At 34.7% G+C, this 13,310-nt stretch overlaps 2 protein-coding genes across 5 annotated transcripts; one reads left to right on the top strand and one right to left on the bottom strand.

The window, feature by feature from the left end:
- The first annotated feature begins 2,674 nt into the window (after window positions 1-2,674).
- LOC140810089 (uncharacterized) lies at window positions 2,675-6,885 on the top strand. 3 transcript variants are annotated; one of them, XM_073167897.1, is made up of 4 exons: window positions 2,675-2,823; window positions 3,376-4,078; window positions 5,354-5,407; window positions 6,489-6,885. In XM_073167897.1, exons 2-3 carry the CDS (start codon window positions 3,541-3,543, stop codon window positions 5,374-5,376), a joined length of 561 nt encoding a protein of 186 aa, XP_073023998.1. In that variant the 5' UTR covers window positions 2,675-2,823; window positions 3,376-3,540; the 3' UTR covers window positions 5,377-5,407; window positions 6,489-6,885. The 3 variants fall into 3 exon arrangements, with proteins under 3 accessions (XP_073023998.1, XP_073023997.1, XP_073023999.1); XM_073167896.1 differs by having other exon boundaries at window positions 6,507-6,882; XM_073167898.1 differs by having other exon boundaries at window positions 2,820-2,955; window positions 6,507-6,883.
- Window positions 6,886-7,279: 394 nt separating this feature from the next.
- On the bottom strand, window positions 7,280-12,979 carry LOC140810058 (uncharacterized). Of its 2 annotated transcripts, XM_073167867.1 has the most exons (5): window positions 12,965-12,979; window positions 12,849-12,887; window positions 10,297-10,501; window positions 10,064-10,212; window positions 7,280-7,698 (listed from the first exon to the last, which is right to left on the bottom strand). In XM_073167867.1, exons 3-5 carry the CDS (start codon window positions 10,400-10,402, stop codon window positions 7,621-7,623), a joined length of 333 nt encoding a protein of 110 aa, XP_073023968.1. In that variant the 5' UTR covers window positions 10,403-10,501; window positions 12,849-12,887; window positions 12,965-12,979; the 3' UTR covers window positions 7,280-7,620. The 2 variants fall into 2 exon arrangements, with proteins under 2 accessions (XP_073023968.1, XP_073023969.1); XM_073167868.1 differs by lacking the exon at window positions 12,965-12,979 and having other exon boundaries at window positions 10,297-10,428.
- Window positions 12,980-13,310: the final 331 nt, after the last annotated feature.

Raw genomic sequence — 13,310 nt, 5'->3', positions numbered from 1 at the left:
GAGATATTTTGAGAGGTTTAGTATGGGCTATACTTTTCAAACGTATTTTTTTTAGGTTTGGTAAAACAATTGACGACTTCATTTTATGACTATTGCACTTGATTTTAAAATGCTAGATGGTTGGTATTTTATTTTAAGGGGTAAAATATTCTATAAAAATATTTTCATATAGTAAATGTGCATGGCCGAAAAATCGAGTGTTTAAAAAAAATTCTAATACTTTTAAAGCAATAAAAAGGACAAACGTCTCAAGTCTACCTTAGTGGATGTGAAAAATACCTTGCCCCTCGAGCATGAATCCCCGAATTCGGTACTGACAATTCCTTGCATTCTTCCATCTTCATACATTTTAGTCTGGACATTAGGAGATGCCATAGCAAAAACTTGATTGACCGTTTTTTTTATCTTTAATGTGGTTTTGGTGCCTTGTCCACGAATCATCCTCTCTCTTGTGAGGAGTATACTTGCTTTCCCCTGGAGACACAAAAATCGGCGATTCCTCTAAGCGGCAAGCTTCGCCTGCTTAAGACTTCCCCGACCCCTTGGCCCTTATCCACGAACTGCTTAGTCTCAGTGTATTTGAGTTTTTCATCCACTGATGATTTATCCTCTTCCTTTGGAGATCTTCTCCACTCTCTCATTTCTGCCATAAAATTTTATCATTACAGTAGTAAAAGCATCAATCATTTCTCTGAGTTCACTGCATATGTTTTCCTCCAGAGACATCGTAATGTTCACGAGAATTTTCTGGTCAATAGAAGATGAAACTCCTTCTTTAACAGTTTCCTACTCGAACTTGTGTACAAGTTGTTTCATTGATCTTCCGCCACAATCAGTATCTTCTACTTGTGAATGATGGTCCTTCCCTGAGCATGTGGAATTTCTTCATGCTTTTCAGTATGCTTAGAGGCATGTGTCCCACCGAGCATGTCCAAATTCTGTTTACTTAGAAAATTACAAGCGTGTAAGGCACGTGAACGTGCCAAGTTTGTTATTAATCTGGCTTCTTTTATCAAGCGTTGTGTTTCCCGATTTCATTGTTCATTATAATTCTCACAATATGACTTTAAAGAAAAAAAAATAAAATGAGGAATATGATGAAATTACCGAGATAACCTATGAATAATATCAACTTTAATTATGTTTTTATGAACTTGAGCCACATTTTTACAAGAAATTTGGAGGAACATTGTAACGTCTCAGATTTCACGACTATCCTCATGTACCAACACGAGTCTTTTCAACGTGCTTATGTCCTCACTCACACGCACCCTAGGAAACTTCCAGGAGGTCAACCATCCCAGAATTGCCACAAGTCAAGCACGCTTAACTTTGGAGCTCTTATGAGATGAGCTACCAAAAAAAGATGCAACTTCATGATATGAGTAGTACCTATCAAAAATTTTAAGCACTTCTCAACTGTACAGCCCCATACTTGAACAGTTTTTGGAATCCCTCTCCTTCCGGTGTAAGATGGGTCCATTCATGTTCCCTTCACGTAGAAGCCTGCCAGGAGCTACTCATTGTTCGTGCAACCTCATGGCACCGTCGATCACCCCCGCCCTCTTCAGCCCTGGGCCTCACATGCCCACCAGCTTCCGCTTGGTTCGTTCGTGAAACCATACCGTACTAAGAGAGGTTGGCTCTGATACCAACTGTAACGTCCTAGATTTGACGACTGTCCTCACTGTAACAAGACGAGTCTTTCTAGCGTGATTATGTCCTCACTCACACACATCCTAGGAATCTAGGAGGTCACCCAGCCCAGAATTGCCACAAGTCAAACACGCTTAATTTTGAAGTTTTTATATGACGAGCTACCGAAAATAAGATGCATTTGCATGATATGAGTAGTACCTATCAAATCTTTTAAGCACTCTTCAACTGTACAGTCCCATATCTGAACAGTTTTCGGAATCCCTCTCTTTCCGTTGTAAGATCAGTTCATTGATGTTCCCTTCGCCTAGAAGCTTGCCAGGAGCCGCTTATTGTTACTTAGAAGCTTGCCAGAAGCCGTTTATTGTCCGTGCAACCTCATGGCACCATCGATCACCCCCGCCCTCTTCGACCTCGGGCCTTAAAAACATGTTGAAAAGTAAAGAACTTCAACTACTGAAAAATTGAAATAAGCGAAACTCTAAACTAATAGCCGAGAGAATTTGCTGTAGTTTTTTGTTGATGAGTTTGCCAGAGCCTTCAGATTCTTCCTTTCTGTTTTGTTCAAAACCTCTGAGCAGTTCTAGTAATCTTCCACGATCATCACCATGGGTCATGCACCAACTCCTCCAATCGTGTATATCAACTGATTTCTTCATGGGCAGGAGAATTGAACTTTCACGTTAGATGGACTTCACAATAAGCTTTGTAGAATTTGCAAAACAAGCTCAACACGGGTTAACTTATTTTGACCAACTTCTAAATGTCTAAATCCAAAACACAACCCATTTTTTTGGGATTATTTCATCCTACCCCTGCAGGCAGTGCCTGCAGGGTTATATCCAAGGGCCAGAATTTTTTCTAGCCCAATTTTATTTTTTTTTAATTTTTTTTTCCCCATGAGGTGGAATCTCAACCACCCCATATGGGGTGTGGGCACTGCCCACACACCCATAATCGAACTAACCATTTTTTTGTATTGTTGGTTGGGTCAATCCGATAGACTAAACCTATTCAAAATTTAAACTGTCTTTTTTTGGGACGGCTTTGCCCCGATCCTGACACAAGCTCTTTGTCGCAAACACAATGAAAAGATCCAAGAACATGACACATCAAAATCCAAGCATTCAAAATTTTGGGATCTATTCCATTCCTCGGCGAATCCATGTATGTCGAATAGTTTACTCTGTCTTTTTTTTTTGTCCCTTTCCAATTATTGACGCGCATAGGCAGAAGTTCATGCAGGAAATATGTAATATTGCAAATTGAAAGAATTCTGCTTGTATAAATCAATATATGGTCGGTAATTTCTTCCAGTTTGAAGTTTATCTGTATCAGTGTTGAAAAGGGTCTACTTTTTGTTGATTGATGCGTCTTTTATTGTGTTTCCCCCCTCTGTCCGCTTGTTGGTTTAAGAAATTTCCCAAATCGGTGTCTTGTTTAATTGGATTATAATTTTGATCTTGGGACTTGGGAAAAAAATTCTAATGGTGATAAATGTGCCGGCATTTACCAAGAACTTTTTTCTTCATTTTATTTTCTGTAAATTTTTTGGTTCCTGTCATGATTCTTGTTTAAATTCGAATTTCCCCAAAAAATAATTTGGTCTCAAGATAGGAAATTATCTCTGTGAGGAACTTGGCATACATTTGATTTTGATGCTTTTTTTACCGTATTGTGAGTTAATTATTCTTGTTTTGTTTCATGCTTCTGATCCAGGGTGGTGTTTAGAACCCAGAGATCGTGATTCGATGTAGAATTAGAATTTAGTGGAATGTATGGTGTTTGTTAGGCTAATGTGAAAGCTTCTGCCTTTTTTTTTTCTTTGGGAAAAACTATCTATAGGCTTTCTGGACCTCTGAGCTAGGAAAGAGTTTTGAGAGTATGGACGGGATGAACTCGAGTGGGAGTGATTTAGACCTGGACATTGATTTGGAGAGTGGAGAAACAACAAGTGAGGAAGATGTGCGTAAAGAAAATGTTATGATTGATCAAGATGTGAAGAATCTGACAGGGAGGATGAGGTGCGAGAATCTTAGAGTGGAATCGCCTTATGGATCTACTAACTGTAGTGATAGTTCTAGTTCCTATGACAAGTTATTAAATTCAGATGAGATTTCTGCCAACGGGGAAGAGGCACATTGCTGTAGGTTTAGGGAAGACAAGACTTTGGATAAGGAAAAGTCAAAGAAGAAGAATCCTGCAAAGCCTCCAAAGCCACCAAGACCTCCTAGAGGCCCCTCATTGGATGCTTCTGATATGAAGTTGCTGAAAGAAATCTCTGAGCTTAACTTAAAACGTAAAAGGATGGAAAGAATCAGGACCTTAAAGAAAATGAAAAAGGAGAAGGCATCTTCTTCGATTAGTAATCTTTTTGCCTTGTTGGTTACTGTGATCTTCCTTTTGGTGATTGTATTTCAAGGTACAACGTTGACACTGATTTCTTTTTTTTTTTTAGTTTTCTTCTCTACATTGGAAACTCCATATTTTCTGATGCCTTATGTGAAACTGCATCACACCTGCATTCAGTCTTTATACTTGAATATATGGATAATGTCTGAATTTAGATACTCTATCCCTTCATTTTGTTTTGCTTTCGAAGTCGAGAAACATTAGTCAATAAACCACTCAATCAAAAGGACATCCAGCTCATAATGCTGGAGAGTACATATAGCTGACAAGACTACATCTTATCCATCTTTACATCACTTTCAGTTAAGAAGTCTGGAATCAAAATGCATGTATCTGAGAATCACATATTATGCTTATCCGCATCAGGCTAAGCTTTACTTATGACTGAGAAAACCTCTGAAGAAAATTTGCATAGTTCTTCCCCTCTCCACATTGCTATGTTAAGCTATAAAACAATTATATTGGGTCTTTATTGATGTTTATTGTTTTGATGTCAATCAAAATACCTATGTGAGAAGGAAAAATATTTGAAGCTTGTTAAATTTAATGAATTAACTAAGTTAAATTTGGAAGGCAAAGAAAACAATATATATATATATATATATATATATATATATATATATATATATATATTGCGGGATGAACCAGAGCGTTCAGTCATGGATAAGATGAGGAGAATATGTTTAAATCTTTAATCTCTCTAGAAGGCTGGTCAATTGTGCCGTTTAAGGGTGTTGTAATGGGCCTGCAACTATTTATTCATGAAGCGGCAAACTCTTTAATTTTTTTGTTTCAACTTAATTTTGATTTTGCCTTGTTGCATGTTTCAAGCGGTAACCATGTGAACTGTCATTTATGAAAATTGCAAAGTGTTAAGAGTTGACTTACATTTTGTTGGAACAAAAGGAAGCACGCGGACAGATCAAGATGAAATATGTTGCAACATGGATAACTGTGAAAATCTAGCTTAAGAGTCGCAGTAGAATTAGGAGTCAAGTGTCCCAATTGGGTTAGGAGTGAGTTGTGTTGCGGTATAGTTAGGATTCGCTCTATTCTCTTCGTCTTTTTTCAATTCAATTACATCCAAATTCTTTGTATTGTTCAATATCAAGGTTGTTTCCATAACCCAAAGAATAAAGAAAGAGGAGTGGTAGAAAAGGTGGTAAGATGGTAGGGACTTGATGAAACCTGTGAAGGTTTGATATTATACATGTTGACATATCAGATGAACTATTGTTAGTCTAGTATTTTTGACATGATGTAATCTCCCATTGTTGATTTTCAGGTCTCCTGGGCTCACGTGCATGATGCCAATTTTACTGCCTCACCAAATTCCCGAGTAAGTTCTTGATCGTTCTCTTTTAACTTTAGATATTTAAATTTGAATGGCATGGACTTAACGATGAGAGGTTGGCAGATATCTTTTGGGTTAAGGGCTACTGGCCCATGCATGGATTTACATACAAATTACTAGTATTCATGAACAGACGCATATAGGAGAATAGTAAATTGGTGTTCGATCAAAAGTGACTTATGATATGGCATAAACCATGGAAACAAAAACAACGTAATACCGATATCACATCTCATTTATTGATTTACCTTGTGGAGAAAAGAAGAGTGCTCAAAACATTTAACATGAAGTAAAAAAAAACAAAAAACATGAAGTAAAATCTGATTTTGTCCGAGAGGACTCTGATCCCACTCCATCTCTTGCTTTCACCAACCTTACTTTACTAATATATCTGGACAGTGTTCTGATGAATGTTAACATCTATGGACTTTGTGCAGATTTTTTCTTGCCAACGCCTTTCCAGATAACTGGAATAGTTTCACATATTGTTGGGCCTTGTGCTCATAACATAACTGGAAAAGTGGAATTGGATAATTCGTGAAGTTTTGGTGTAAATGATTGAGTGTGAGTATGTTATGTTTGTGAAGTAAAATGATCATTATGCCAACATCTGTGTAGCTCAAACAGTTAAAGACGAATAATGAAGATATGGCTGGCTTGTCATTTTACATTCTTAGAGAAACTGCTCAAATTGGGAATAGAAATCACTTCAAACTGAAGGGATTCATAACCAGATAGAACCAGTGTGTTATTGTACACCAAAGGTTTCTCATCGGTGACGGTGTTGCATTTTGGAAACTGGGCATGTGATATGGCAAGATTACAAAACTATCAAGCTGTAATCCTTAATGCTAAATGCTGCCTCGAGATATAAACTCACAACCACGTACCACCTCATGTGGTGACACTTTCTATCAACGACGATAGTTGCCCATTTTTAGGCCTCCATAGTCCACCATTTCTTTCTCGTGTGTGTATCCAACTTTTTTAGTGCACTAGTGTATAAATTGTTGATCATATTGTTTGGAAGCTTGCAAGTGTTTGGTGTTTTATTACTTTCCAATAGGTGTTTTTGTCTTTTTAGGCTGTATTGATCTGAGGACATGGTCAGAATGCTCACAGAGTTGGAAGAGTCGCACCATAAAAGGATACCGGTGAAACTAACATCTGTTTTATGTACAACAGTTTTGCATAGATGAATTGATGAAGGATCTGGGGGAGCTTAGACTAGCGTTTAACAAGTCTAATATTGGTTACTTGTAATTAAAATCGCCTTTATGTTGTTTTTAGAATAGCGTTTAACGAGTCCGATGATCTCGTGTGTTGGTTAGTTGTAACTAAAATCGCCTTTATGTTGTTTTTAGACCAGCGTTTAACGAGTCTGATGATCTCGTGTGTTTCCGGATTAGATACTGTTTAAGTTTTTTTTGCGCAACTTTCTTTACTCGTAGTTTACAATGTGCTCCTTCCCATGCGTTGTTTAATGATCGACTCAATTTATAGAAGCATACCTTTTCCATCCTACTGCCTACAGGCATAGTAAGAGCAACTATCTTAATATTTGTTATATCTTTTTCTACTAAAAATGGTAGAATGGATAAAACGGGCGATTGAGTGAATTTTTTTGGTTGTAAAATTTCGTTTTATAAAAAAAAAATGTTAGGCAACACAATGATATATATTGGGGATCTTAATTTTTCTAACACTTGTTCTGGGAACCATGTTAAAACTAAATACACAACACCAGCTATTACACACATCAAGCTGAACATTTAACAATTTCTCACTGAATTGAAGGTAAAATTCGCAACATTTTCCGGAAGCACTTGAGAAGCTGATAACTACTGAAGCCCAATCTAAATGTCTCAAGTGCATTTATTTCATAACTTGATTTAAAATCATAGTATCTGTATAATAGTAAGCTTGTGTCACGTTGGCAGTGTCGGTCGAACTCAAAACAAAAGGTGCAAGGATCTGGTTTTGCAAAAACAGAATGCAGATCCAAATTAAAATGATCCAAACAAAATGTTAACAGGAGGTAGTAGATATCTTGAAGTTGTTCATGATCTTTGGAAATGATTATTTCAGATTAGACAAGTGCAGCACTCGAGTCTCAAGGATCGCTTTTTTTTTTTTTTTTATATCAAGATCTTTAGTTTTGGATTACAAAAGGTAAGTTCAGCGACCATGGCTGCTCCTTAAGACTTCAAAAGGTCGGCCCTTGGCCTCCATAGTCCAAGTCGATACTTGTGGGCAAACTTCAATATCAACTTTCTCTGCAAAATTTATAGAATTGCACAACACAGATTATTAATACCACGACATTAGAAGACATCAAAAGGTTTAATAAATGTTTGTCATTGAATGCAATTTCATGTTCAGAGCTCCCCCAATCAGAAAATAAAATCCAACTAATAACAAGGGTAAAAATCTTTCATATTTCCAAATTTTGTAGGATAATGAACAAGATAGTATCCCTATAGAAATAGCTTTATCCTAAAGTAGTCAAAAGAGAACCTAAACTTCTGATAAAACATAAGAGAGAGCCACAGATGAATCAACTTTCACGTCAGATCACATGGACAAAGGGTCACGAACCTTGATGAAAAAGTTAGATGACTAGACAATGTTATTTCAAATAATAAAATATCAGTGTTAACAAACAGATCCCTCATTCTTGGCGTTAAATAGGTAGAAAATTGATAAATGCAATTGGCATTGTTGTCTCTACAAGGATGATGCATCAAGACTTGACACATCCACGGCAATTGAAAATGATAAATAAGCAGAAAAGTTTCTAGAATTGAAAGTAAAACAAGAAAGAAGTTCAGTCACTAGTAAAAAATTAGACATTTCTAGTGGTTCCTTGTCCACCTTTTTCAAAAATCCAACCAAATCCCAAAAATAATTAGGAGACGAATAATATTCGTAAAGTTCCTCAACAACCCCAAACTCGAAAAAAATATATAAGGAAGAAAGTATTTGTCAAAGTTCCTCATCATTTATCTAGTAAAATTTTAAATTCAACTTTATTTTACTCAGCAATCAAACATTTTTATTTTTCTAGTATATGGACCTTCGTGTAAGTAACTGTTCAGACACAATTTACATCAGGCAAGCCATAAAGATCGGCTACTATCATGACAACGACCTAACTTGTCAGATTTTCCAAATTTTCTAATGCACTCACAATATCAACCTTCTCCTTGATGTCAAATATGACTAGAATATGAATCACAACCATGGCAGGGAAAACATTTGGCACTGGAGTACAAATCCATTGAACTATTTGAACTAAATAGCTGAAGTTGTTTTGCTCATATTACAGGTGAATTAGTTAATTTCATAGAAACATTGAATATCTGGATAACGGCTTTGGTTTTCTTCAAAACCCAAGAAATCTAGGGCCACTTCAATTGATAAGCAGAATATAAATTTTCGTTAGATTCCTAGCTCATGTTCTCCGAAAAAAAAATATATATGCACAGGAATTGAGAAAATAACATAACACTTGTCGACTTCAGTTATGAAGTCAAGCCTTGAATGTGTCTAATGTTGCTCCAAATTTACATAAATTTTTGAACAATTGACTCAAATAACTGAAAGTGAGGGAATGAAAACATGATTCAAGGTTATTAATTATTTTTTTTTGTATTAGGTGTTCATTTTCAATAATCGCTCAATTTTCTAAGTTTCCATATAAATACACTGCCTAAACATTCATGTATAATATCCAAAAGTCATTGTATAAATTGATGCAAGGGCTAAAAATTCGTTGTATGATTTATATCATACTATAATATTCATATCAAATTACACATATCCAACATTCATTTTATAAATTGAATAAGAAACCTATCAAATATCCAATATCACGTTGCACACGTGTTGCGTGTGCTTCGGTCCCTAGTATGTTATAAAGAAAATAGATAGCATTAATGTTTAAAATGTGACATGTATGTTGGAGTTCCTTCGCCTATATGACATTGTGTTTCTGGTTATAGTGAAGGTGCTAAGTTTATTAAACCAGCATATCACGATATGAATTTAAATCAACACAAGTGCGCTGGAGATATCCTACTCTACAATGAGTCTTTTGACCATCTTAATCTTAACAAAACCCACAAAAAAGATTTAGTACATCACTAGTCTGTTCACATTTAATTCACGGTTATATGTTACTTGACACAATCTGCATTTATCACTTAAGAACATCAAATCGATTAAACGTTGTCCAGTCGTTTTAAAAGCATCAAGCACAATATATACAATGTGCTGAGTGTGTCTTACTTTGATGGAACAGTTGCCTCGCTTTGCACCTTATGGATCCAGGAAACATGTATGCGTTAGTGCACCTACTGCCGTAATAAACTACTATCCGAATTATAAGCACGCCCGTGAACAAAATCATAGAAGTAGACCGTAAATAAGAAGCATAGAGTAAATAATCACGAAGCATAAGCAAGGTTAATCACTCATGCAATTTGCAAAATCAATCAATCACAAAGTAAATTAAAGAAACACACGAGACCTCCCACTACCTCGAATCCCAAATAAATATCAGTACTAACGTAAAAATACATCCAAGCAAACATGAAAATCCATAAAGCATAACCTTTTTACTTCACATATAGTTCTTACATCTTGGCAGGGAATGCCGAGTCTCTTGAGCTTAATAGTGCGAGTGACGAGAAGTTTGTTCAAGTCCCCAATTTCAGACTCCAGCTTCTCCACGTGCTTTTCAACTCCTTTCCCCACTCCATTCAAGAACTCTGGTATCCCCACCTTCACTGCACTTTTAACAGAAAAATGAGAGTAAACATATTCACCACTTGCCATTAAATTAAAACTGCGCATTTCAATAGAATCATTACCCATATAACGGATCGACTTGGAAGAAAAATTCGCGAACCCGGAGGCGCAATTCAATGGGTTTGAAAGTAACTGCGAATTCAACAACAGGATTTGCCTCCGTGCCATGTCGCGCCCAATGCAAAATTAATTCACTAGTGAGAGAATCAGAAATTGAGGTTTAATTCAGCAATTGGGTCTTCACATCAGCGCTGCTTCAACTAAACCCTACCAAGGCAACAACCTATCTGGAGAGCTTGCTAATCATTTGAATATATTTAATATTAAAAAACTATTATCGAATAAATGGAATAGAATCCAAATGGGTTTATAAATTAGAAACTAGTTAAAAAAATGCAGAATCATCTTTTTTAATAAATAAATAGTTATTAGATTATTAAATAATAAAAATATCTTACCTTATATGAAAAATTATAGATTTATTCATACATATTTAATTCAAATTGCTTTTAGACCTTTAACTGATGAAGGTTTATCATAAAGCTTTAGAGCAGCTTTAAGAGATGATAGAAATTTAAATTGGAAACAATCTCTTATGAGAATAATTTAATCTAGTCTGGCTTATGGTCCAGTATATTTTGATGTTTACCTCCATTTATCTTTATCTCTATCAGACATAAATATATTAGATACTTTAACATTAAAGGTTAAAACACATGATTATAATTAAACTCCTGAAATAGAAGTTATATGTATTTGTTATCGTATTTATTATAAACCATTATTTACACTGAATCATATGTGTAAAATAATAGATAAAAAAATTAAATGAAAATATTCTTATAGAAACTAATTTCAATAGTTCTAATATTACAACTCGTAGATTTATAAAATGAGAAGAAATTGAATTTCCAAAAAATTGGATAATTGAACAAGTTATTCCTAAAATCCTATAATAAATTGAGATGTACAACAAGTTATACAAACTAATAAATGATCTGTTTAAATACAATTTAATAATTAACAAAGAAGATTGTTATCATCTTATGTTTATGCCAGATCAAGATCTAGTCATTCTTTTATTTCACTTTTAGATTATATGATTGATATTCCACAAATTTCTAGAGCCTCTACTTCTCAAATAAGAGAAGAGATAAAATCTTCTATAAAAGATTCTACTATAAAAGATACAGTAGAAGATTTAATTATCAATCAAAATAATATTGTGCATCAAAGTAATTTTCAAAAAATTAGAAAAACTGATACAGTTTTAGAAATGAATTTTACTATATAATGGATAAAAAATCAAAAATTAATTTTATTAAAGGATCTCGTGTTAGAGCGATGATCAATGCATAATTTTATCAACCTAAATAGGAATCATTCAGAGAATGATATTTTAAAAGTTTTTCTGAATAAGAATTTGAATATATTGTTACAGAATTTTATAAAAATATTGTGAAAACCAAAATAAATTAATACATTTTGTTCCTCAATTTTTTAAAATATTTATTATAGATTATATTTTTGTTCTTGAAAAAATTATAAACTTTATTCTTGACAAATTTAAAAATCTGTTTATCCTTCTCAGCAATATTTTATTAAAGGAAAAAATAATAAAGTTTTAAATTTAACTGTTTTTTCAAAATTATTTGAGAATGATATGCTAGACATAACTGTTAAGCATATTAATCAGATACTTGAAAAACAGAATTCTACAAATCTGTATCTTACAAAAATAAAAGAAGAAATTGTTTCTCTTAAAGATCGCATTGATAAAATTACTTTAGCTATCAATCAAATCAAACATGATGTTCATATACAAAATAAAAAAGAAGCTAATATTGTTTCTATTGCATCTTGTTGGAACATTTCATGTTCACACACTTGATTTTGATGTTAACAACACTTGTTATTTTGTTTCTAATAATTTTACCTAAGTGCACAGAAATTGGAACTGATTAGGATTCGAACTGATCAGTTATCAAGCCAAAACTTAAACTATCGAGACGCAAACTAAAAGTGCCAACTGATTGCTCAAACTAAATCAGATCAACTGATATATCAAACTACTACAAAAAAAAAAAAAAAATTTGACCGTCGCTAAAAGGTTAAAACGACGGTTTTAACGACGGTTTGGTCGTCGTAACAAAAGTCACCGTCGCATGCATAAAACGACAGTTTACAAACCGTCGCTTGTTATAGCGACGGTTTTATTCAACAAGACCGTCGCTATATCAAGCGACGGTTCATGAAATACCGTCGCTATATTAAGCGACGGTGTTTATAAACAACCGTCGCTATATTAAGCGACGGTTTATAACAAACCGTCGCTATAATAAGCTTATAAACCGTCGCTATAATAAGCTACGGTTTATAAATAACTGTCGCTATAATAAGCGACGGCATAACAAAAACCGTCGCTATATTAATCGGCGGTTTTTAAAAAAAACCGTCGCTTAATATAGCGACGGTATTTAATGAAAATCACACCTGACGTGCACGATGATATAAAATTTACGAAAAAATAATGTATTAAATTTACGCAAATAAACAAACTATACGCAAAAATTAAAATCATGTATTAAATTCTGTAAAAAACAAGCTTTAAAACCTGATGTTGCGCGATGACAAATTACACCGAGTAGCAAATCTACAAAATAAATACGAAATAGTTAGTACAAAATTAAAAACCGAAACTTCCAAAAATTTATAGAGATTCGTTACTACCAGAGATAGGCGAAAATCGAGTGAGAATAATGTTCACGAACCTCCTGGGTATATATAGTAGAATCATAGCGACGGCATACACATTAACCGTCGCGGATCTAATCGGCGACGGTTTATAATAAACCGTCGCCGATAGAAATCGGCGACAGTTGTTATTTAACCGTCGCCGATCATTGGCGACGGTTTCTTATACACCGTCGCTAATTAAATCGGCGACGGTTGATATTTAACCGTCGCCGATTCCAATCGGCGACGGTTTAGTATTACCCGTCGCAATATTTTGCCACGGGTTGTAATACCGTCGCGTGTATTGGGACGGTTTAGAATTAACCTTGGCCTTATATTG

Source organism: Primulina eburnea, chromosome 13 (assembly GCF_022965805.1).
Source record: "Primulina eburnea isolate SZY01 chromosome 13, ASM2296580v1, whole genome shotgun sequence".
In the NCBI taxonomy this organism is placed as follows: domain Eukaryota; kingdom Viridiplantae; phylum Streptophyta; class Magnoliopsida; order Lamiales; family Gesneriaceae; genus Primulina; species Primulina eburnea.
Note: the sequence above shows the minus strand (reverse complement) of the source record. Positions and strands in the feature narration are given on the sequence as shown.

Excerpts from the sequence above, each read along its gene's own strand:
- LOC140810089 (XM_073167897.1), top strand. The coding sequence starts at position 3,541 with ATGGACGGGATGAACTCGAGTGGGAGTGATTTAGACCTGGACATTGAT. Across the intron at positions 4,079-5,353 it reads TTTGGTGATTGTATTTCAAG|GTCTCCTGGGCTCACGTGCA; the intron begins GTACAACGTTGA and ends GTTGATTTTCAG.
- LOC140810058 (XM_073167867.1), bottom strand. The coding sequence starts at position 10,402 with ATGGCACGGAGGCAAATCCTGTTGTTGAATTCGCAGTTACTTTCAAAC. Across the intron at positions 10,213-10,296 it reads CAAGTCGATCCGTTATATGG|TGAAGGTGGGGATACCAGAG; the intron begins GTAATGATTCTA and ends TTAAAAGTGCAG. Across the intron at positions 7,699-10,063 it reads TCGGCATTCCCTGCCAAGAT|AGAAAGTTGATATTGAAGTT; the intron begins GTAAGAACTATA and ends TAAATTTTGCAG.